The sequence below is a fragment of the Periplaneta americana genome, chromosome 2 (assembly GCF_040183065.1).
Source record: "Periplaneta americana isolate PAMFEO1 chromosome 2, P.americana_PAMFEO1_priV1, whole genome shotgun sequence".
In the NCBI taxonomy this organism is placed as follows: Eukaryota; Metazoa; Arthropoda; class Insecta; order Blattodea; family Blattidae; genus Periplaneta; species Periplaneta americana.
This window is the reverse complement of record NC_091118.1, coordinates 7,717,103-7,740,086: the sequence shown is the minus strand read 5'-3', so window position 1 is coordinate 7,740,086 and position 22,984 is coordinate 7,717,103. Positions and strand designations below refer to the sequence as shown.

At 34.9% G+C, this 22,984-nt stretch overlaps 1 protein-coding gene across 1 annotated transcript in view; it reads left to right on the top strand.

Moving 5' to 3' along the window:
- LOC138712401 (pH-sensitive chloride channel 2-like) overlaps positions 1-3,637 on the top strand; it is a 99,698-nt gene extending 96,061 nt beyond the window's left edge. Inside the window, exons 9-10 of the mRNA XM_069844171.1 lie at positions 1,608-1,782; positions 3,224-3,637. Coding sequence (XP_069700272.1) covers positions 1,608-1,782; positions 3,224-3,487 — 439 coding nt within the window. The 3' untranslated portion in view covers positions 3,488-3,637. The remainder of the gene's footprint in view (positions 1-1,607; positions 1,783-3,223) is intronic.
- The last annotated feature ends 19,347 nt before the right edge of the window (positions 3,638-22,984 follow it).

Here is a 22,984-nt window from a genome sequence, read left to right as displayed (position 1 = left end):
TTATATATGCATAAATTTAAGCATAAAATTTTAGCACGAAAGTTTCCAAACTCCAAGATTTCATGTTTATGTTTACGTTATTTTAAAACAACATACAATCATACAGCGGAGTATAGGCCTACAACATAATATTGCTATCTAATTACGTCGTTGTTATGTTTCCATGGTTACCAATTATCTTTACACAAAAATATACAACAAAATATGATGAAATGTCGTCGTTGTTATGTTGCCATGGTTACCAGTTATCTTTACGTTGAAGTATACAACACAATATGATGAAATGACGTCGTTGTTATGTTTCCATGGTTACCAATTATCCTTACACAGAAGTATACAACAAAATATGATGAAATGACGTCGTTGTTATGTTTCCATGGTTATCAATTATCCTTACACAGAAGTATACAACACAATATGATGAAATGACGTCGTTGTTATGTTTCCATGGTTACCAATTATCCTTACACAGAAGTATACAACACAATATGATGAAATGACGTCGTTGTTATGTTTCCATGGTTATCAATTATCCTTACACAGAAGTATACAACACAATATGATGAAATGACGTCGTTGTTATGTTTCCATGGTTACCAATTATCCTTACACAGAAGTATACAACACAATATGATGAAATGACGTCGTTGTTATGTTTCCATGGTTACCAATTATCTTTACACAGAAGTATACAACAAAATATGATGAAATGACGTCGTTGTTATGTTTCCATGGTTATCAATTATCCTTACACAGAAGTATACAACACAATATGATGAAATGACGTCGTTGTTATGTTTCCATGGTTACCAATTATCCTTACACAGAAGTATACAACACAATATGATGAAATGACGTCGTTGTTATGTTTCCATGGTTATCAATTATCCTTACACAGAAGTATACAACACAATATGATGAAATGACGTCGTTGTTATGTTTCCATGGTTACCAATTATCCTTACACAGAAGTATACAACACAATATGATGAAATGACGTCGTTATGTTTCCATGGTTACCAATTATCCTTACACAGAAGTATACAACACAATATGATGAAATGACGTCGTTGTTATGTTTCCATGGTTACCAATTATCTTTACACAGAAGTATATAACACAATATGATGAAATGACGTCGTTGTTATGTTTCCATGGTTACCAATTATCCTTACACAGAAGAATACAACAAAATATGATGAAATGACGTCGTTTTTATGTTGCCATGGTTACCAGTTATCTTTACACAGAAGAATACAACAAAATATGATGAAATGACGTCGTTGTTACGTTTCCATGGTTACCAATTATCTTTACACAGAAGTATACAACAAAATATGATGAAATGACGTCGTTATTATGTTGTCATGGTTACCAGTTATCTTTTTTCCATGGTTACCAATTATCTTTAAACAGAACTATACAACAAAATATGATGAAATGAATTCGTTATGTTTCTATGGTTACCAGTTGTCTTTACATTGAAGTATACAACACAAAATATGATGAAATGACGTCGTTATGTTTTCATGGTTATAAATTATCTTTACTCTGAAATATACAATGGAATTTTTACATCTGAGCTTCTTTGTGGTTGTGGTCCACAGGAAGAACGTGGAGCTCAAGAAAGTTAACAGCAAGTACATCCTGAAATCCACCCTAACGCCGCAGATGAGCCGAAAGCAGATGCACGGATCCAACACCAGCATCGACCGCTGCCAGTCATGGCCCTCTGTTGTGCAGACCGACTCCACCAACGACCTCAAGTTCTACCTCGGCCCCGTGAGTATATCTGCAGTCCGATCCGATCAGTGCTCAGTGGAATGGCAGCAAAGTTCATACCCTATAGATGACATTATCTAGTTTTTAGTTCTAATAATAATGTTTAGGACGTGATATACAGGGTGTCTCATTTATCTTGGTCAGTCAAATCAATTTTTTTCTTGGCCGCCAAATGAAAAATCCTTTCAAACAAAAATTATGTTTTCTTTAGTAGGTTATTTTACGACGCTTTATCAACATCTCAGGTTATTTAGCGTCTGAATGAGATGAAGGTGATAATGCCGGTGAAATGAGTACGGGATCCAACACCGAAAGTTACCCAGCATTTGCTCATATTGGGTTGAAGAAAAACCCCGGAAAAAACCTCAACCAGGTAACTTGTCCCGACCGGGAATCGAACCCGGGCCGCCTGGTTTCGCGGCCAGACGCGCTGACCGTTACTCCACAGGTGTGGACGATAAGAGTAACAACTTCATATCTTTAGATGGCACAAACTACTGTGATTCATTAAATTAGTCATTTCACCTCTTCATTGCCTGTTCAAAAATGTGTCGCAATATCATTATAATAAACAAAACAATGAGGAGTGCAATGGAACTCATACTGTACGAGAGGTCACAACTAACTCAATGACTGTACCTTCACAAACCAAAGACTTGTGTGTACTATGATGGATGGAAAACCCGTTTTCAGTTTCTTCATAGAAAAAAAAAAACTATTAAAATATATATATATATATATATATATATATATATATATATATATATATATATATATATTACCGGTTGTTCTGTATGGTTGTGAAACTTGGACTCTCACTTTGAGAGAGGAAGATGTTAAGGGTGTTTGCGAATAAGGTTCTTAGGAAAATATTTGGGGCTAAGAGGGATGAAGTTACAGGAGAATGGAGAAAGTTACACAACGCAGAACTGCACGCATTGTATTCTTCACCTGACATAATTAGGAACATTAAATCCAGACGTTTGAGATGGGCAGGGCATGTAGCACGTATGGGTGAATACAGAAATGCATATAGAGTGTCAGTTGGGAGACGCGAAGGGAAAATACCTTTGGGGAGGCCGAGACGTAGATGGGAGGCTAATATTAAAATGTATTTGAGGGAGGTGGGATATGACTGGATTAATCTTGCTCAGGATAGGGACCGATGGCGGGCTTATGTGAGGGCGGCAATGAACCTCCGGGTTCCTTAAAAGCCAGTAAGTAAGTAAGTAAGTAAGTAGATAGGTAAGTAAATATATATTATCTGCACTAAGGGGACATTTTCATTAAACTTTGTAAAATGTAGTAAATTTTCCTCACTACAATTTATCACCTTATCATCTATGAATAGTCTCTGTAGTTTAAAAGAAACGTTACATGGAGGGCTGCAGTTTAGAGTACTATTTACACCCTGACAATGTGCCTTACTTCGTGTCCACAGACCGACAGCAACACCCTGACCGTGAACTCCATAGATTCAGTCCGCACAGACCCTAGCACGGTATCGAAGGACGGCCCCGGGTACACGGACGTGGTGATACCTGTGCCGACGCCCGGGTCACCCAACAACCCGGGCACTAACGCCGGGTTCACCACGATGACGCCCCAGCAGATCGCCCAGTGGATAGACAGAAGGAGCAGGGTATTCTTCCCAGCCTGCTTCATCCTCTTCAACCTGCTGTACTGGGGGTTCGTCTGGATCTGAAGTGAGAGCCTGGCAGCTCTAGTGTACGTGTGCACTTACGGAAGAACAGAGAACATTGTCGCTAATGTTTGTTATTTCTGGGTTTCAGCGCAAATATTGGTAGACATCTAGATCTTATCTGATTGTCAGTATTGTTGCTATGTAGTTCTGACGCAAGTGTCGTTAGTGTTCCAGCTGCTAGCAAAATAGTGCTAGTCCTGTGTACAACTCGACCAAGTCAAGTCTGCGAGCCGAGAGGGGAAGTTGGAGGCAGTTCTGTAGTGAAAGGAGGCGGTAACGAGAGGAGACCAGTACAGTCTCATATGACAGCAAAGTTTTCCTACTGCGCTTCAGATCATAGAGCGGTAACAATTTAAGACGCTTTGAAATAGACTGTACTTCTACTTCTGCTTGACAGTGAGGCTTGGCGTTCTGATTGGCAAGCGTGGAGAAAGTTGCATGAGGGGGGAGGCAGCGTAACTGTTGCCTTTATCTGAAGACAAGGACAAAAAATCCGTGCGCTCCGTAGTGTATTTTAAACGATGTGCACACGTTGAAATCTGAGCGTCAAGTGACCTATGTGGCAACTATGTTTTGCCTCTACGTTCCATCCCGATATCCTCACTCGCAGACTTGACTTGGACAAGCTGTAAGCCTAGATCTTATCTCAAATGGTCAATGTGTAGTTTTGGCTCTTAGCGTAATTGTTGCTAGTCTGTACTTTTAGTTCTGAACCCTATCGCAGTGTCACTAGTAGGATATTCCTTTTGAATACCTCCTGTAATGCTATATCATTAGCGTGGCTGTTTTTCTAGAACCGAACTGACACATCGCTAGCATTTCTAGGTAGCTCTAGACTCTAGCGAAAGTGTTTAGTTGTAGAAGTGAATATATATGTCGCTAGTGTTTCTGTATAATTAGTTCTGGCTTTTAGTGCAAGTTTGTCTAGTTCTGTGTATTTGTAGAATAGTAGTGAAGTCTGGCGGTGGTGCAGGTAATTCTAGAGCCAAAACCATATACAGGGAGTTTAAAAAGAATGCAATATTTTGAGAGGTGGCAGTATTTATCAGAACAAGACGAAGAGTCTAATAAACTTGGAACCTAAAATTAACATCTTCCAGATATGAGTGCTTGTTCAACAACATCATAGCACATGCTCAATGTGATTTTCATTCATTGTAACACATCCTTCTGGCCCAGTTTCGTAGGCAATCACACCTTGTTACCCTTTTGTTTACTGCATTTCCGATATGACTCTGTCTACCCAATAAGAAACAAGCAAAGATCTCACATTAAAAAGATATGCTGTTCTTACAAGACCAATTTCAAAGTCCTTGTTTCGTACAAAATTTAATTTTAGGACTCATGTTTATTATACATTTTCTTCTTGTTTTGATGAATACTATCACTTATCAAAATACTGAATGATTTTTAAAACACTCTATAAGCTTATACAGAATGAACCTAAGTAATGTCATTAATTTCGGGGGTTATTCTTTGAGACATTTCAAACAAAAATTTAACACAATTTTGCTCGTTTTTGTTTCTTTTCGAGGTAAAAATTATTTTATATGAAACATTTCATAGCGTGTTTTGGGAAAGCCATTGATTTAATTCCCAATATGCTCAGTCAAGATTGAAAAATTCCTTTGTAGAACAAAACGTTACATTTGTTCGGATCAAATTTCTGCACATTTAAAGGACAAAACTAAAATTCTTTCAATCATTTATTATCACAATACACTGCTCTCTTAAATTGACTGAGCATGTTGGGAATTAAATCAATGGCTTTCCCAAAACACGTTGTGAAATGTTTCATATAAAACAATCTTTATCTCGAAAAGGAAGCAAAAAACTATCAAAATTGTATTAAACTTTTTTGTTTGAAATATCTCCAAGAACAACCTCCTGAAATTAATGGCATTAGTTACGGATCATCCTGTATATATGACTTTCCTGGTTAGTTCTACCTCCTAGATCAAGTGTCGCTGATGTCTGTGTAGTTCCAACCCCTAAAGTCAGTGTCACTAGTGCCAAATATTTCTGCATAAATCCATCGCAGAATCCCTTGTGTTTCTTTATGCTTTAGCACTCGTGTGCAGTCCTGGGATCGAATGTTTTTGTAAACTGTGAACATCCAACTTATTCTTAACGATTTCAGGACTGAATGCACATTGCAGTTGCTATGGCAACCTTATTAAGAGATTTATACAATTTTAACTAATCACAAATATTTAAAGTGTTATAATATTATTATGTTGTCTGTTATCTTACGTAAGTTCTATGTTGGTCTCAAGCGATGGTGATGCGCCATGCTAACCCTATGATAGTGGAGTCTCATTAGGGTTGAACGTCTTGTGTTAGTACATGAATCTCAGAAGAGTGGGACGATAGATATATATTGATGTCAATGCTGTCAGATAATTGGGTGCTTGTAAAATCCAAGATGTTGCTGTATACCAAATAATAGTGAAGCCGATAAGCTATAAGGCCTATAATTCAAGATTTCGACTGCATAAGAGTTAGTGTTGAAGACAGTGAAGCCCAAAAAGAAGTTCTTGTGACTTAATTTCAGAGAAACTTTTGAGCTATTTATCTACAGCCCAAAAGGAGATGAATTTTGAGAACTGGCGTTAAAACGTCGCCACGGTACATTGCTGAGAAATATGAGAAGATAATACGTGGAGATGTGACGTTTTAACTCATAGAGAACTGACATTTGTGTGGAAATAACACTAAAATCGTGTGAAAATAGATTTTTCCTCACATACTTAGATTTAGTATAGTTAACAGTGCAGTTACTAGTGTGAAATACACAATAGGATTTATATTTCACTAAAATAGGATTTATTATATTGAAGTAGATGTTGAAGATGAACTTCACAGAAGGCGAGTGATTATGTTGTAAGTAAAAGTGTGGCTGTATGACGCTTTGACAAGAGAGTCATGCTATTCAATGTTGTCGAGGATGTTTTTCAGCCGTCTTAAGAACATATTTTATGCGCAGCAGTGGCCAAAGTAAAGAGTAGCAGTGCTAGTCAAACTTCCTCTGGAAAGCATTTCCAGTTCCTACTATATGTGGCAAAAGTTTGATGAATTTATTAATTTGCTGTGGTCAGCGTTTTAGTTATATTTCTTTCAGTTAGGCTTTGAGTATGAAATGCTAGTTTGTTTTAAATATGATATTAATTCATTTATTGTCAAGGAATCAGACATTCATTTATTTCGTTGTCAAGGTTATTGTAGAAAGCGAAGAAATAGTATTTCACGTATTTATTTTTATACAAAATCCAAAACGTACCTTATTACATAAAGACGAGAAATTCGAACAATAATAAGAAAACAGCGTAGTTCAACCTCAAGTCACCAGGGTCGTTTAAGACTAATGCAATCGGTCGCCATTTCTGTCTATTACAAAGACTGAATGACTACGCCTAGGCCTATACATAATTTTTAGTTTACTTTTTGTCCTTATCGCTTACAACCCTACGGCAGGACAGGTCTAGAGTTCGGACATATCGAGTTCGATCCCCAGAATTACTCAAAAATAATATTTTCCGCGTATAAAATCTGAAAATGGCTTTTTAGGGGTTCTTTCGCGTCCCTCAGCCTTATAAATTAGCCCCTCTGCCATCGCATGCAGATGAAAAGCCATATTCTCAAGCTATATCTTCTCTGTATTGATAATGATAATTTATCGAAGACGCCTAGGGCGAGATTAGGCTCTTTAATTGATCCCTGATACGGAACTGCCTGACCTATCTCTAGTCTGAAAATCTAACCGTAGAAGTTCAGCCATCCCATCCATTTCTTCTAATAGTGTCAATAAGTACTTTATTCCTTAAATATGGAACAAAGTAACCTTTCACGACATCTCATCAGAAATTTCTGCAGCCTAAATATTTCATTTACTGTAAATGTGGCGTCTATAAAAAAACACTAACAAATAAGTACGCATTGAAAAGAGCAAAATAATTTAGGCTACAGATGTGGACGCATTTATAAAATTAACTTCTGAAATGAATATTTCTTAAATATTCACATTATTTCAAACAAATAAAATTAACATTAAAATAACCAAAAGTCATGAAAAATACAATACGTAAATGGCAGTAACAACTGACGTTTACTGGAGACTTGAGTAAATACTTACAGGAAATTTTAAAAAGCAAATTGAAGTATTTTTTCGACAATGAAATATTTCTCATTTGTCAACCTTGCATAATAGTATTCGAGAAAGCAATGGAATGTCTGTTTCTAGATCAGGGTAAATCACTACCTACTAGATATTCTTGGCCGGACAGTTACCCGAAAAAAATCAACGGAGGTTCTTGTGTATTGATTATGTATATAATATTTGTTGGTATTCCCAATTGCAAAATATCTGTAACGCAACGAAATTTGCATAATTAAAAAAAGAAGGTCTTCTGCTAGCGGTCGCTATAGTTACCTTCCTTTATACTGTTCTTTTGTTTAGCCCATTAAATTTCTAAAGAGAGCATATCAAATTAAACATAAATATATGTTGAATAAAAACAAAGCGTAGACATTTAAAATAGTCATTTAACACCGTTTCCTTCCTACATTAATTAACCTGGAAGGTATGCAATACTCTCTCCACGTTGACCTTCATTTATCAGCTGATCGTTTTTCTACTGTTAGAAATTTGTCGTTAATTCATGTTGACAATATGTATCCATGGAGACTGAGTTGTATGCGGATTTTAGGATTACAGAATATTATATTTTACATTCTTTTCAAGGCTACGCAATGTTGCAAAGATTACAACAGCAAATTATATAATTTTCAACTGTTGTACAGATGATCAGTTTACAAAAAATACTCTTAAACTTCTGACAAAGCATAGGTCTACCTTCCAGAAGATATTTAAATTTTAATTTCCTCACGCTCCTCCCACCACTATTTATGTAGGCATCTTGTAAATTAAAACAAACTATTTCACCGTTATTCTGAACCGTCCTGTGATGTCTCGCCACGGGGAAGTTACATTTTAGATTTCAGTACACGGAAGTTAATATCACGATATCTAGTGGCGAAATTGTGATTTGTTGCTAAAATGACCGCTTTTATGCAGGCATTGAACATCTAGTAGGCAGTGACTAAATTTGTACCATTCGGATCGAACAATTGTTTTACTGATAATGATGGTTGTAAGTTTTACACATTTAATGTAAATAATCCGCAAAGGAACAAAAAAAAAACATTATCACATCGAGCGGTTATATTTTATATTGTTTAGTAGTGCTGATTAATATTACAGTTGTAATGGTATAATGTACGTGTTATCCAATCCGTCCAACAATGAAATGCAAACTAAATAAAAGAAGATCTGTAAGATTTCATTAGGCTTGAAACAGATACAAAACAAAAGAGAGAACCTGATGATTATTATATAGGTAACTGAAATTATTTCCCATTTGTTGATATTGTCAAAATGTATATACAATTTTCTACAGTTCTAAAAAATTTATAAAAAGCTTTGAAAATTTGAAAATAATAATTTCCTATAACAGAAGATTAATTGGAGATTAGCTGTGTATTCATCTCAGCTTGTAAGGAGACTTAATATTTTAGTAGGATACGATATGGTACGACTGAAAGACATAACATATGTAAAACACACAGAAAAAAGACACTAAAATTAGTGAATTTTATATAAATATTAAGCATATTGAATGTTACTTCGTACTGTATTCACGTATCACACTGAAATCTATAAACGACCTATCGTAAATGTAATAATGTAATTCATCTGCATATTATTGTGATTTCACTATTTTCCTGCCATTTTATTCTAAGAAATTTACATTAGAGTAACTTAAAGCAATTATATATTTTTGTGAATAGTTATATTTCTAACCATTATTTTGCTTAATGATGGAGTTCAATTTAATGTCAAATCTGACATTATTTTAGAAAAGTAGTAAATATAAACTATATAAAGTAATATATAGAAGAATCGTCGTTTTTGGCCGGTATAAAATATTGTGCAGTAGCTTTATGGCCAAACGCCTAGCCCAAACCTACTGCAACATTTCAGATTCCCCTGTACCACAGTATTTATTAATCATGGACACTATCGAATAAACTTTCGATTGAAAAAAAACCAGTTACATAAGAATTGATTATTTTCTTTCCATATTTTATCTTAATTTGGAAATGAAATTAATTCATTCCATTGTTTACAATTAATCTACAATATTGTGAATGATCAAACATTATTTTTTTCGATAATATTTATTGCAAACTCCCTTCCATGGTGAACTGTGGAGCCCACCGGACAAAATCGACAGCATCAGTCTAAATATTGATTTAAATTTGTGTTTACATTACAATCACATTTCCATATTGTTATAAATGGCGTTGCCTTCATTGAAACGTGTAACTTTTATCATTGCGAACTCAATAGTTGAAATGTGTGAATTTATAGGACATTTTAATTGCATGAATGCAATATTAATTGTCTATGTAAGTAGCCTATAAATACCTTGTTTGTTATTTTACTATTATATTAGGAATAACTGTTTATAAAACAGTGCAATTTTCATTTATATTTTCAGCGTCAATGAAAGTATTTTGTAAATATCAGACTAGCTTAAGTGACGTTCATGTATTCCTGTCAGCAAATAGAAGATAAAATTTTATTTTACAGAAACATTGTGGCATTTTTATCTTTTGTCATGCCCTTTAAAATAATATGTTTTGTTCACTGAAGTTCATCGAAGAAAGTGATCAACTTTACAACCTAATTACATTGGAAGCAAAGCATTATAGTGAGGCCGAGAGTATCGGCGAAATGCTGAACTAAAGGTCTTATGTCATTGTTGACAATTAAGAACGCATGTAACATCAGACTTACCAACCTACGAGAGATGAAATCCGGGACATGGACATTTAGTAGGGAATTTCATTTTAATAATAATAATAATAATAATAATAATAATAATAATAATAATAATAATAATAATAATGACCTATAGGTGAACCTAGAAATGCATATAGTTTTAATTGGAAGACCTGAGGGAAAAAGACCTTTGAGGATGCCGAGACGTAGATGGGAGAATAATATTAAAATGGATTTGAGGGAGGTGGGATATGATGGTAGAGATTGGATTAATCTTACTCAGGATAAGGACCGATGGCGGGCTTATGTGAGGGCGGCAATAAACCTGCGGGTTCCTTAAAAGCCAGTAAGTAAGTAATAATAATAACGGAGCGAGTTGGCTCACACGGTAACGTTTGAGACTAATATTCGAGAGATCTCGGATTCAAACCCCGTGGCCGGCCAAGTTGACTGGAGTTTTTCATGGTTTCGCTAAGTAACAAAAGCAAAAATGTCAAACACTTTACTAGATATAGGAGGGAGGAAAAGTAGTTCATCCATTATTTAAACTAGGAAATATCGCAATTTTGAGTTTGATAATTTTGATTAGGGTTTTGTTTAATCAAAATACAGTACAGTACTAACAATAAGTGTTTTTACTCACGAACTGAGCTGTTCATGTGGACGTATTCATTATGCAGTGTATATTATACTGTCTACTGCACATTAGCGTACAATATAGAGAATGAAGTTAAATTGAAAAATAATCATAATATGGATATTTAAACACATTTTTGAACATGGTGGCCGTTCATTTCGATACAGGCTTCAGTTCTTTTGTGCATATTATCGCACTATAGACTATTGTACCTAATTCCAATTACCAGTTTCGTCCTTCGTACGAGTAACTCATCTTGAAATAATTCTATACCTACTCTATAAAAGAGTACCTTACGTACTGTAAATTCAATCTTCACTTCTGCCTGATCCAAAAAGATAAAATTACTCAGAAATACTATCTATTGTCCGTTCAAGTGGTTTTGTCGCAGGGTGGTAGAGAGGGGGGGAATCACGTGACAGTTAATTATTTAATGAGGCCTTTTTATTTAAGTTATTTTAAACAGTTGTATAATATTACGTAGGCGTCCAATTCCTAACAGAAATTAATGTTTTCAGGAAAGAGCTAAGACAGCCCAGCCACTAGACTTTACAGAGGGGCGGACAGAAGCAGGTGGGGGAAACCGGGATGCGACGTAGGCAAACGGACGACAGTGCCTGTGCGAAAATATGATTCAATATTGAAAGCTCTTTCGTCACTGGAAAACGTGAACATATTTCTAGAACGTACTATACTCACTAACTGCATACGCGGCCTCGTTCTGTTTGGAGAACGGTTGGAAGTTTACTAGCAGAGGGGGTGGGAGTGAAGTACATTAAAAAACTCAGATACAATAAAAATTGAAATAAAAATAAAATGATGTCACTGTATATTATTTGGTAATGTAGTTTATTATATATAATAAATAAAACTTATTATTACAGCTAGTTCATCACAGAGGAATAAGGAAAAGTACGTGTTGGACTGTAAATTAAGGCAGGCCATGTCTGGTTCCATTGTCTCTACTCTTCTGTCAGATATTATAAGCAAATACCTTACTATTATAGTAAGGTATTTGTTATAAGAGGGATTCTAGTAGTCACAAACCAAGAACGCCGCACATCATAGGGCTGTGGTATCGTAGGCCCTATATAGACCCTAAAGTTTCGGTTGTTATATATCCCTACTTAACGTTTCCATTTAATTCTGTTTTACTGAGTCAAATTGGAGTTTAGAGCAGAGTTTACGACGAACTTAGTGTAGCGTAACGTGACCGAAACTGTTTATGAATACCAGCCCTACACCAACTTACAAGTATGCCAACGTCAATATTTTCCTTCCCGATACGTTAGGCTATGACGATCATAGCCGAGCGAATAACGCCGCTAGATGAGCTCTACATGTAAACATACGGAGCTGGCTTCTTTATAACAACAATGCTCTGGACTGACTTGGCTTCAAATTGGCAGCAATGATCGTCGTTCATTTAGAAAACAAACGAATGACGATATCACAAATATGGCTTCAAAACATCGTGTATTTAGCAATTTGTCACAAATAAATGATGAAACTTTAATTAATTATATTTCCAATCATCCCGCCCTCTACAATGAGTTCAAAAATACAGAGATGCACATAAAAAGGAAATGTTATGGAAGGAAGTTGGTGGAATTGTAGGCAAGATTGGTAAAGTATATGTATTTCAACACAGGTTAATTCTATGTAGGCCTATATTCTAATACATTAGAGAAAGAATAATTAAAATATTACCTATTTTTTAAGGCAGTTCCCACACTGAAGATGGGATAGCATACAAACCTGAAACATGTCTGTACTTTAAATTTTTAATGATTTTTATAAATGTGATCATAGAACTGTTACATTGATTTTTATTTTTATTTATTATCATATTTAAAGACAATGTTTATAAACAAACTGAATTTAGTGTTGCTAGAGCAGGAACGTATATATATAGTGTCAAAGGCAAAAGCTATCTTCCCCGAAATTCCAAGCTTTAATAACGGCAATTATTGTAACCAATTACTCGAGATCATTTTAAAGTCCTAAAGAAGTGTGTTTTAGAATTAGTTTTAAGTTGAATAGCTTGGACAATAACTTGTAACCATTATAATTTAGAACGAACTATGTAATTAATTTTGACACGGATAGCTTGCTCGGAAAATAATTTAGATATACAGTACATCTCTGTTTAAAGTGGCATAAATACAACAATGTATCTCACTGATACCATTTAACGCTTCCTTCTTTACTAGGAAAATAGGCCTTAAACTTGTCTGAAATGCAAAATGATTGAGCAGAATTATTGCCTCCAAACTTTCTATAGTAAAGACTACGATGTTCGCTGTAAAGAAAACAGCTCAGCTGACGATCGCCCGGCAATGATCGCCATAGCTTTACGTTTCATAACAACGTGTTCAACCTGGGTCAATCTATGTAGACAAAATTTTTAATAGCTCATTCCTTGGAAGGATTATAAAAATAATTCCAATACCATAGTAGTCCCAAATTAATACTTTCCTCAGAAAAATACTTTCCCCTAAATGTTAACACTGTTTTACTCGATAAGTGCTATCCGTACAATTCTAATTTTTACTATTATCATTAGAGAAATTGAAAAGGAAAGATTCTCTCTTTGCAGTTTTTTTAATAAAATGGACGGTTTTCTTACAAATTAAATAAAAATATTAACACGTATCGTTATTTCCTGCTAATAGAAAATCTGTAAACCCTACTGCAGTAACTATGGGATGAAATGCTGCTGTCGACCTGGTTGGCGAGTTGGTATAGCGCTGGCCTTCTATGCCCAAGGTTGCGGGTTCGATCCCGGGCCAGGTCGATGGCATTTAAGTGTGCTTAAATACGACAGGCTCATGTCACTAGATTTACTGGCATGTAAAAGAACTCCTGCGGGACAAAATTCCGGCACATCCGGCGACGCTGATATAACCTCTGCAGTTGCGAGCGTCGTTAAATAAAACATAACATTAACATTAAATGCTGCTATTCAGACTGGAATTCGTGTGTGTATTCGTAGGTGAGCCGTCGATGCGCTGTTGCCAAACTGTGCAAACTTTCAGCCCAATTTTCTAATTAACCATGCAAAAAGAATAATATGTTATTGCCCCTTCAATCTGTACAGTTATATCATTTCCAGTCTGTGTATATGTATACACATACAGTCTACAATGCTGCTGAGACCTATTTCAGGAGGTCATGCGCATCGCAGCATTTCCTGAAATAAACTGCACACCAGCGAAGTAATTCCCTACACGCTGCCCAGCCCATCCGAGGTCCGAGTTTTCATTTCTTCAAATAGGTAATTCTAACAATAACGATGACGTATTGATATTAATAAAGAATAAATATTATATTAAATATTAAATATCTATGCGTTTATTTACTCAGAGAATATGATCGTGAAATAACATCGCGAATACCGATATTCTGCAATGGAATCGAAACCAGCACTTTACAATACGTAATTATGGTGAGGTATGTAGCATATAAATCATTTACACAAAATATCTTTTAATCACAGACGTGAAGATTAGAACTTATCTATTATTAATCTAGCATATTACATTGTAAATAACAGGATGAAGATCGTACCTTTCAATTGTTGTCCATCTGGTGTGGTTATCACGCCAGCTAACATTGCGTTCATTCATATTGAAAAGTCTTTTTAAACAGACGATTATTCATTGTTAAAAACATAACTACAAGGTTCACACACACGACTGTTAAAAACTAATATTATTAACACGAACTATTCACCAAAACTTAAACGATGGCACGAATGAAATACGATAATAAAATTACGAATTGTCTTTCTGTTCGTCACATCACAACCGCCATGTTATCATACTAAACGTGTCGTATCTTAACAATCGACCGGATTTCAGAATTCATGGGCATTAGGGAAATGGAGGGAGGAATTTCGCGGAGAGACTGAACAGGCTGTTTTGAAAAGAAGTAAACGAAAAGCGTTAAGTACAGGGTGCGGCATTTAATGTTTCCCATTTTAAGTTGGCGATTCTGTTCACATTGTTGGTAAAACATGTTTGCAAACACAGGGATTCGGTGTAGCAAAGCCTTGGATTTAGTTAACCACATCCCAACACAGGGATTCGGTGTAGCAAAGCCTTTAGTTAACCATGGAACGTTGGCCGGTGCAACAGCGCATTTTCTGTGTTGAACAGTTTGTTTCAACCAAGTCAATTGTTGCTGTCCAGCGCGAGTTTAGGCGGATTTTTGGTGATAATCAACGTGGAGTTGCACCATCACGAAAAATAATCAGTGTGCGGGTGCGTCAGTGGCGTGAAACGGGATCGGTTCAAAACAAAGCTCGAGTTCGTCAGAAAACGGCGCGGACTCCTGATAATGTCGAACGTGTGAGAACGGCTCTGCAGAGAAGTCCGTATCGTTCCGTGCGGCGTAACTGGAACATTCAGCGCCTGTGGTTTCAACAGGATGGAGCCACATCCCATACAGCACGTGTTTCAATGAACACACTTCGTGCTGCTTTCCCTGGGCAACTTATCTCCAGATTAGGTGACATTCAGTGGCCCTCTGTTTCCCCTGATCTCACTGCACCAGACTTCTTTTTGTGGGGGTATCTTACGAGTAAGGTCTACGGTCGTATCCTTCATGACATCGAGGACCTTAAAACCGCGATTCGTGAAGAAATTGCTGATGTTACACCTGAAACATTGCGGCGAGTAATGGCCGGTGTGCAGGGAAGATTGCAACAATGCATTAACGCCAATGGAGGACATCTTAAAGACATTATTTTCAAAACATAAACTGTACTGTAATTCCAAGATTATAATGGTTGTAAACTGATTAATTTCTTGTAATTTACTTGTAAACTAAATAAGTTATGGGGGTTTGAAAATAGGAAACGTTAAATGCCGCACTCTGTATAAAAATGAGTCATTGAGGTAGTACTTAATCTCTCATTGGCTTATAATTTTGCATATTTCATAATAATGCAGTTTTTGATGTTGTGAATGATATTACTATTTTCTTGAACTGCTGTTCAGAGAAGACGTAACAGAATTTAAATCTTTTAATGTCAACCACAGACGGAGATAAACTTCTGCTTTCTAAATTATACAAGACGTGTTTATAACCCAAATATATCTAAATTAACTTATTTTGTAATTTAATCTTAATATTCAAATAGATATCGAAAGGAAATGCATGTTACACAAATCTAAACTACATCAGATAACTGTATCTATGCCTATATTGCAAACTTTCTGTCTTTTATTTTACTATTCAAGAAAATTGGCATTGCAATATAAAAAAATATTAGTACTTCATTACAGTATAGCTTAGTCGGTTGAGGCGTTTGCCTGCCGATCCGGAGTTGCGCTCGGGCGCGGGTTCGATTCCCTCTTGGGCTGATTATACGATTGGTTTCATCCGAGGTTTTCCCCAACCGTAAGGCGAATGTCAGGTAATCTATGGCGAATCCTCGGTCTCATTTCGCCAAATTCCATCTCGCTATCATAAATTCCATCGACTCTAGATACCAAGTAGTTGATATAGCATAATTAAATAACAAAATTAAAAAATTACAGTATAAAATTCCGAACACATCCCTTCCCTTCCTTCCGGTTTGTAAACGACACATTTAATTTCCGTATATATCTTCCAGATGAATTTCAGTAGTTCAGGAGAAAATTATAAATGCAGATGGCCACAAAAAAAAGAAGTCGTATTCAAAATCACTTCTTAACATATACTCAAATATTTGTACGTTACGAATGCACTAGAATAAATATTTTGCAGCGTTACACGATTTTATAAATGAAGTACAATCATTTCCTATAGCACAAATCTGTTGCAAGCAACAGTAAAGCGGATTGTAATGAAAATATGTCATGTCAACAAACAATTACGTGTGAATTTTAATCTAAACTCACCACACTTGACTGCACGCTAGCAACCTCCACGATCTTCTATTGTCACGTTTGCAGAACCTTTGCTTGTGTCATTTCAGAAGGCCTAGAAATAACTAGTTTTTCAGAGATAAAAATATGTTCATTTTATTGTAAGAATTGTCTCTACATTCGTACAGTATGTAGGCCTATTCGACAGTTACTGGATTTCCCATAGGCCTATATGTAACATTAGACTTAAGGAAAAAGAGTTGTGGCATGTGGATACACTTTGACTTTTAAAGATTTATTTACAGCAAAGCCATTTGCAATCTACAGTACATAATAGAGGTCACAAGTACAATATTGTTACGAAAAATATGTAGACGTACAGATGCGCTCATTAGTATTCGTGGTTGAAGTCTATAGCGAATCAAAGGGCTCAGAGACCCGCCCTTTTCACTGTAGCATCCCCGCGTGTTTACTACTAATCAGCAGTAAAATCGAGCAAATCCACTGCACTTTTTGGTGTTGTATTCCTCCTTGACTCAATTCAGATACGGTAGCATCAAAATGGGAATCCCGAAGACAAGCCTATTTTCGGGGGGGGGGGGATATAAGGCTTTAAAATAATTCTTGATCGAGTTTGAACAAATTTAATTCAAAAGTTGCGTGTCTATTGTACCTTTTACCGGTTGAAAATTGAAATTTATGTAGTTATACAAGGCAAATTATATTACATAAATTGTTAATTGTTAAAATAATTTATTTAAACTACAAATAATATTAAAGGGGAAGGAACAAAAATGTCCAATCTTACAAATGTTAATAAATAGTTTGGTTCTTGAAAAGGTCAGTTTCGTGGTCCACGTTGCCTTAATATATATATATATATATATATATATATATATATATATATATATATAATATAATCTATTTCTTAAAATTAAGTGTGTAAGGATACATTTCTAACGATCGGGCAGTTTTTGCGACCCCTTTCACAGGTTGGACACAAAACCCAAGAAAACCTATTTCACCTATTCCAAAAACTTAAACTGGCTTTTTTTTATAAACCTAAAAATGTGGTTCCTAATAATAATAATAATAATAATAATAATAATAATAATAATAATAATAATAATAATAATAATTGTAATAATAATAATAATAGTAATTACAACAACAATGATAATAATAACAATAATAAGAGGATAATAATAATAATAATAATAATAATAATAATAATAATAATAATAATAATAATACTTACTTACTGGCTTCTAAAGAACCCGGAGGTTCATTGCCACCCTCACGTAAGCCCGCCATCGGTCCCTATCCTGAGCAAGATTAATCCAGTCTCTACCATCATATTCCACCTCCCTCAAATCTATTAATAATAATAATAATAATAATAATAATAATAATAGTAATAATAATAGTAATAATAATAGTAATAGTAATAATAATAATAATAATAATAATAATAATAATAATTTGAATAATTTGAGGGTTTCGGGAGTAAAACATGTTAAGAAACTTTTAGTGTTTTGAAGTTATTAGGTAGGTAAACATTTATAGTGTGCAACAGTTTGTATAGTTATCAGGAAAGTGAAATCTGTATAGTTTTGCCTTCTGTTGTGTTATTGGAAAACTAATTTCTGCATTAGACGCAGAATGTAAGAAATCATATTATACGCACTTAATTAATTTTTTACCAAAATGTCAGTTACCATGTTTTACGTCCAAGACCTCAATTATATAATTTCAGCATTTTTTAATTTTCTCTCAAATATTAAGTATCATGTCTGATGTTTTTACAATACCGTTGATGTCTTTAGAAAGTTCTTTTATTTTCATATTCTTTAGTTTCATCTTGTAAAATAGAGAAACAAATTAAACCTATTCATATTAAAATTTATAAAATTTACAAACGGGATGCTTACATTCTACTTTTTCATTAAAAAACTATTTTCCTTTTCTGAAAAAAATGCCAACGTAATTTTCTTAAGTATACTTTAAAGAAGATGCAGTAAAAATGGACATAAAATTTATGGAATCCTTAGCGATGTAAAATCAGAGAAGTGGGGAAAAAAAGTACACGAAAATGAGCTTAAAGTTTTGCATGTATTTTAGCCTATACTTAAAATCTACGTAGTCTTTTCAAACATATCGTAATGAACGACACAACTGCCGTAGGGTTCTAAAACTTCGAAAAAGTGAAAATAAGCATCATAGTTTCATTTTCTACAAAAAACGAAAAATGTGATTTTTTACGAAAAATTACCAAGTTTTCACCCATTTCCTCATTTAATAACACTAGCTGTGTTAATATTGCTGAAAAAAAAAACATGTATATAGGGGAGACTGTTGTACCTTTAGCATAGTGTACCTTTGAACATTTTTTCTTTTTTAATTTTTGCTGTTACCTAGAGAACTCAAACTGAAGTAGATTGTAGAGAAAGTCGCTAAGTAGCTCTGGTCATAGTTTCAGTTTGATTTATTGCGAAGTGTGAGTTCTGTGGACAAAAGAATTTTTTTAGTACCAAAAGTAAACATTTCGTTCATTGCTATATGTTTTCTAACACGAAACCAAATTGTATTTGTTAATATCTTTCAAATACAGTGTGTTCCCTATCATCTGGTGAGTAATAACATATTTTAATTTCCATGATTTCTTCGAATCTCTAGTTTTGGGAGCCATATTTGTTTAAAAGTGCACCCTCTTGTACCTTTGAACACAAAACATGTTGTATCATGGAACATGTTCCAAGGTACATGATACTATCGGTTTTTTTGTTTTTCTTTTATTTTAAGGTCATGTGACGAAGTAAGTCTGGAGTTAAAGAGGCCCCCAATTGATTCGGATGTCTTGAAGAAATCTGTTGAAGCAGTTATTGCTTCTCCAGGAAATGAAATCTTAATCAGAGAAGCCTGCTCTGGTTTATGATTGCAAATGCATTTTAAATATAATTGTCAGTTTTTACAGCTTATATTCCCACCTATATTCCATGTGTTCCAATTTAAAACAGAGTATGTTCCAAGGTACATGAACTTATTGTACCTTTGAACACATTACATATCTCTTCATTTTATTTTTTCCATCCTTAATAGATCTGTAAAACAGGAAAATACATACAGGAAGTTGTAAAGGAATCTTCAATAATTATTTCAACAATTTTTATATTAAAAAAATTTCATTTTCCAAAATTAAAAAAAATAAAATGTCAAAAGTGTTTAAAGGTACAACAGTCTCCCCTACATCACAAAATCTTCGCCTTTTCATTTATTCACAAAGAAAACTTACAGGACTATGGAACAATATTATACTCTCCCTTTTTATCTCTTCAGTGAATCTGTAGCAATATTATGACATACGCAGCAGATGCGCCGATGACGGAATATAAAAAAGTATGATTAATCGGGAAATAACCATACGCTGTAAACTCAAGTCTATTGTTCATAAGTTGAAGTAAGAACATACTGAATTCCTTTTCAGTATCTGGCAACATCGGGGAATTTATGGTTATTCTGGTAACTAGAGCTGCAGTTCGGTTAGCTTCATCGGCGGTCAGCTGAGAAACCACTGAGACAATCGTGATTTTGAATAAATACATGAATGCCCAAACCATTGTAATAGCTGCAATAACTGTCAATTTATCGCCGCCATTTTCACTTAGATCTTGAGACAAAATGGCGATGGGAACATGGACTGACGCCAAAACGGAAATGAAGTCAGATGTCATTTCCAAGCAGATTGGATATCCAAACACTTTATTGATTATTTCTACAGTTTCAAACAGTTCACTGTGGAGTTTACGCACACATTTCACTCGCTGAGTTTCGATCCCGTTGCTTGATCGTGGAGGGTTTCTGGAATCCGAATTTGTTTGTGGTCTTACAGTTGGTATTATTTTGTAGCTGTTCTCCGGAGGCACAAAATCTTCAACAACGGGAAGAGTCCATTGTTGGAAAGGTTCGCGGAGACGTCTTTCCAAGCCGAGTTGGTAAGTAACGCTTACTGACCACATGGATGCACTGTCGAAGGCCTTCTCCAGGTCTGTATTCAGAACCTTATATCTGTACCTCACCATTAGAACCAAATTCACGTATTGTAAAACAAGCACAGAGTTTACCAGACACACCAGGTCTTTAAACAGGATGATAATCCAAGAATATCCCGTTTTGAAAACAGTTACGTGTGAAACAAACATTGCAATCAGGACTGGAATAATTATAGCCAACTCTATAAATAAAAATCTCCCAGTCTTTTTATGTACTTCAATAATATTCCTGTCGAAGAGAGAAGAATCAACTGCAGACATCTTTAGTAAGACATTCAAAATCCTCTTTCTATTTACAGTTGCTACCATAAGGAGAGAAGCTATGGTAGTAAAAAATTGCAGAAAAACTGACGGTGCATCTGGAGCAACAACGTTTGCCTTTAATCCTGGATATTCATGAAGAATATTCCAGTGGAATGTAGCACAGAGACCAGCCGTTGCTATGCAACAGACGAGCAGCGTCCAAAGCCTGCTTGAATTTTTAACCAGAGTTCTTGGCCGTCGGAATTCAGAATCATTTTTAAGGCGTTGAAACGAAAGAGGAGACATACCCACAGCCTTCGATAAATAGTGTAGAGGCAGGAAAGCCATGTATAAGCTTTCGTCAATAGTAGGTCTAGCTATTCCCGAAGAAGTTTCCATTGCAACACAATTTATAATAGTTCTATAGACATCTTAAATTTTAGGTAGTAGGCCTACACTCGGAGAGGTAATTTTGAAGACTATTTCGATATGCTGAGAAGAAAGTTTTGTCAAATTCTATAATATATTTTCTCAAGATTTCCACTGCAATTCATTGAGGTACTTTGTAAAAGCTTTTCAATTTTCTGAGTTTAGAATTTTTTCCAGATTGTTGAAAAGAAAGAATACGCAATCCTATAAACTGTAACATTGACTGCCAATGGGTAATGTCCGAAGTAATTCTAAAAATTTTCACTTTAACACAATTAAATAGCGTAAGGTTTATAAATTTGTCGACAGCTTTCCGTATTTTTAAGTAACATTCATGTAAAGATTTCTGATCGGATTTCTTTATAATTTATTGCAGTGTAAAATGTATAATTTTAGAAATAACCTGAAGATAAAGAGCATAAAATTTAGTGATACTTGTATCCAGAAGAATTTCAACACAAGGCAAAAGTTCAAGAGCTTCATGAACTGACAACTAGAATTCTTGCCTGAAAGAATTTATAAATATTAAAATTGTTTAAAAAATCTATATCACTTCACTTGTACTTTTCCCAGAAGAAATCAACTCAAGATAGGGCAACAATGTTTGGCTTGGAGATTAAAAAAAATAATTCCATATTGCTGTAAAGAACTAGAGATAATCTTACACAACGGCTCACTGACACTTCTTCTGGAAGAAGAGTAAAACATTTCGACAGAAATATTGAACAGTTTTCTAAATGTTCAAAGATAATATTTATAGTTTGTTGAAAATAAATAAGAAGCAACCACACAAAGTTGCTTAGCTATACCGCATACTTGAATTACAAAAAGTTTTCATTTCAACACAGGTTAGAATATTGAACATTCTCTTCAGATTTCTTGCGTCGTCATTTTCATAGAAGATTCCAAACTGCTGAAAAGAAAGAGAAATTGATTCTAGAACCATCGATAGTCATGGAAGTAACTTAGACTCATGTATTAATTGCAGTATAAAGCAATTTTCAATGTACCCTCCAACAACATCTGAATTTAAACTCGAAATTTAAAGAGAGATTTTCTGTGAACATCTGAACTGCTGAAAATGATGTTTTGTTAACTTTAACGTACGTCTGTTCTTGGAGAAGCACCAATAGCTGTCTGACTTAAGAATTTGTCCCAATTTCTAATGAAGCAACTTCAGGCCAACCTTATATTCTACATCGACTGACTTGTTTCATTTTTAATCAACTACACGTCGAAACTGTCTATTATTACTGCAGCACTTACAGAGTCGTGTCACACAATTCCACAGCACTTACTCTAACTGCTATGCTTGCTTATACCGCATGATAATGACATTTTCGTTTTATAATGCAGCGTTCATTGATTTTTACAATAGGCTACTTAGCGTGCGAAGTTGTACAATGATCATGGAGATAAGAGGCTATATTGTCTTCG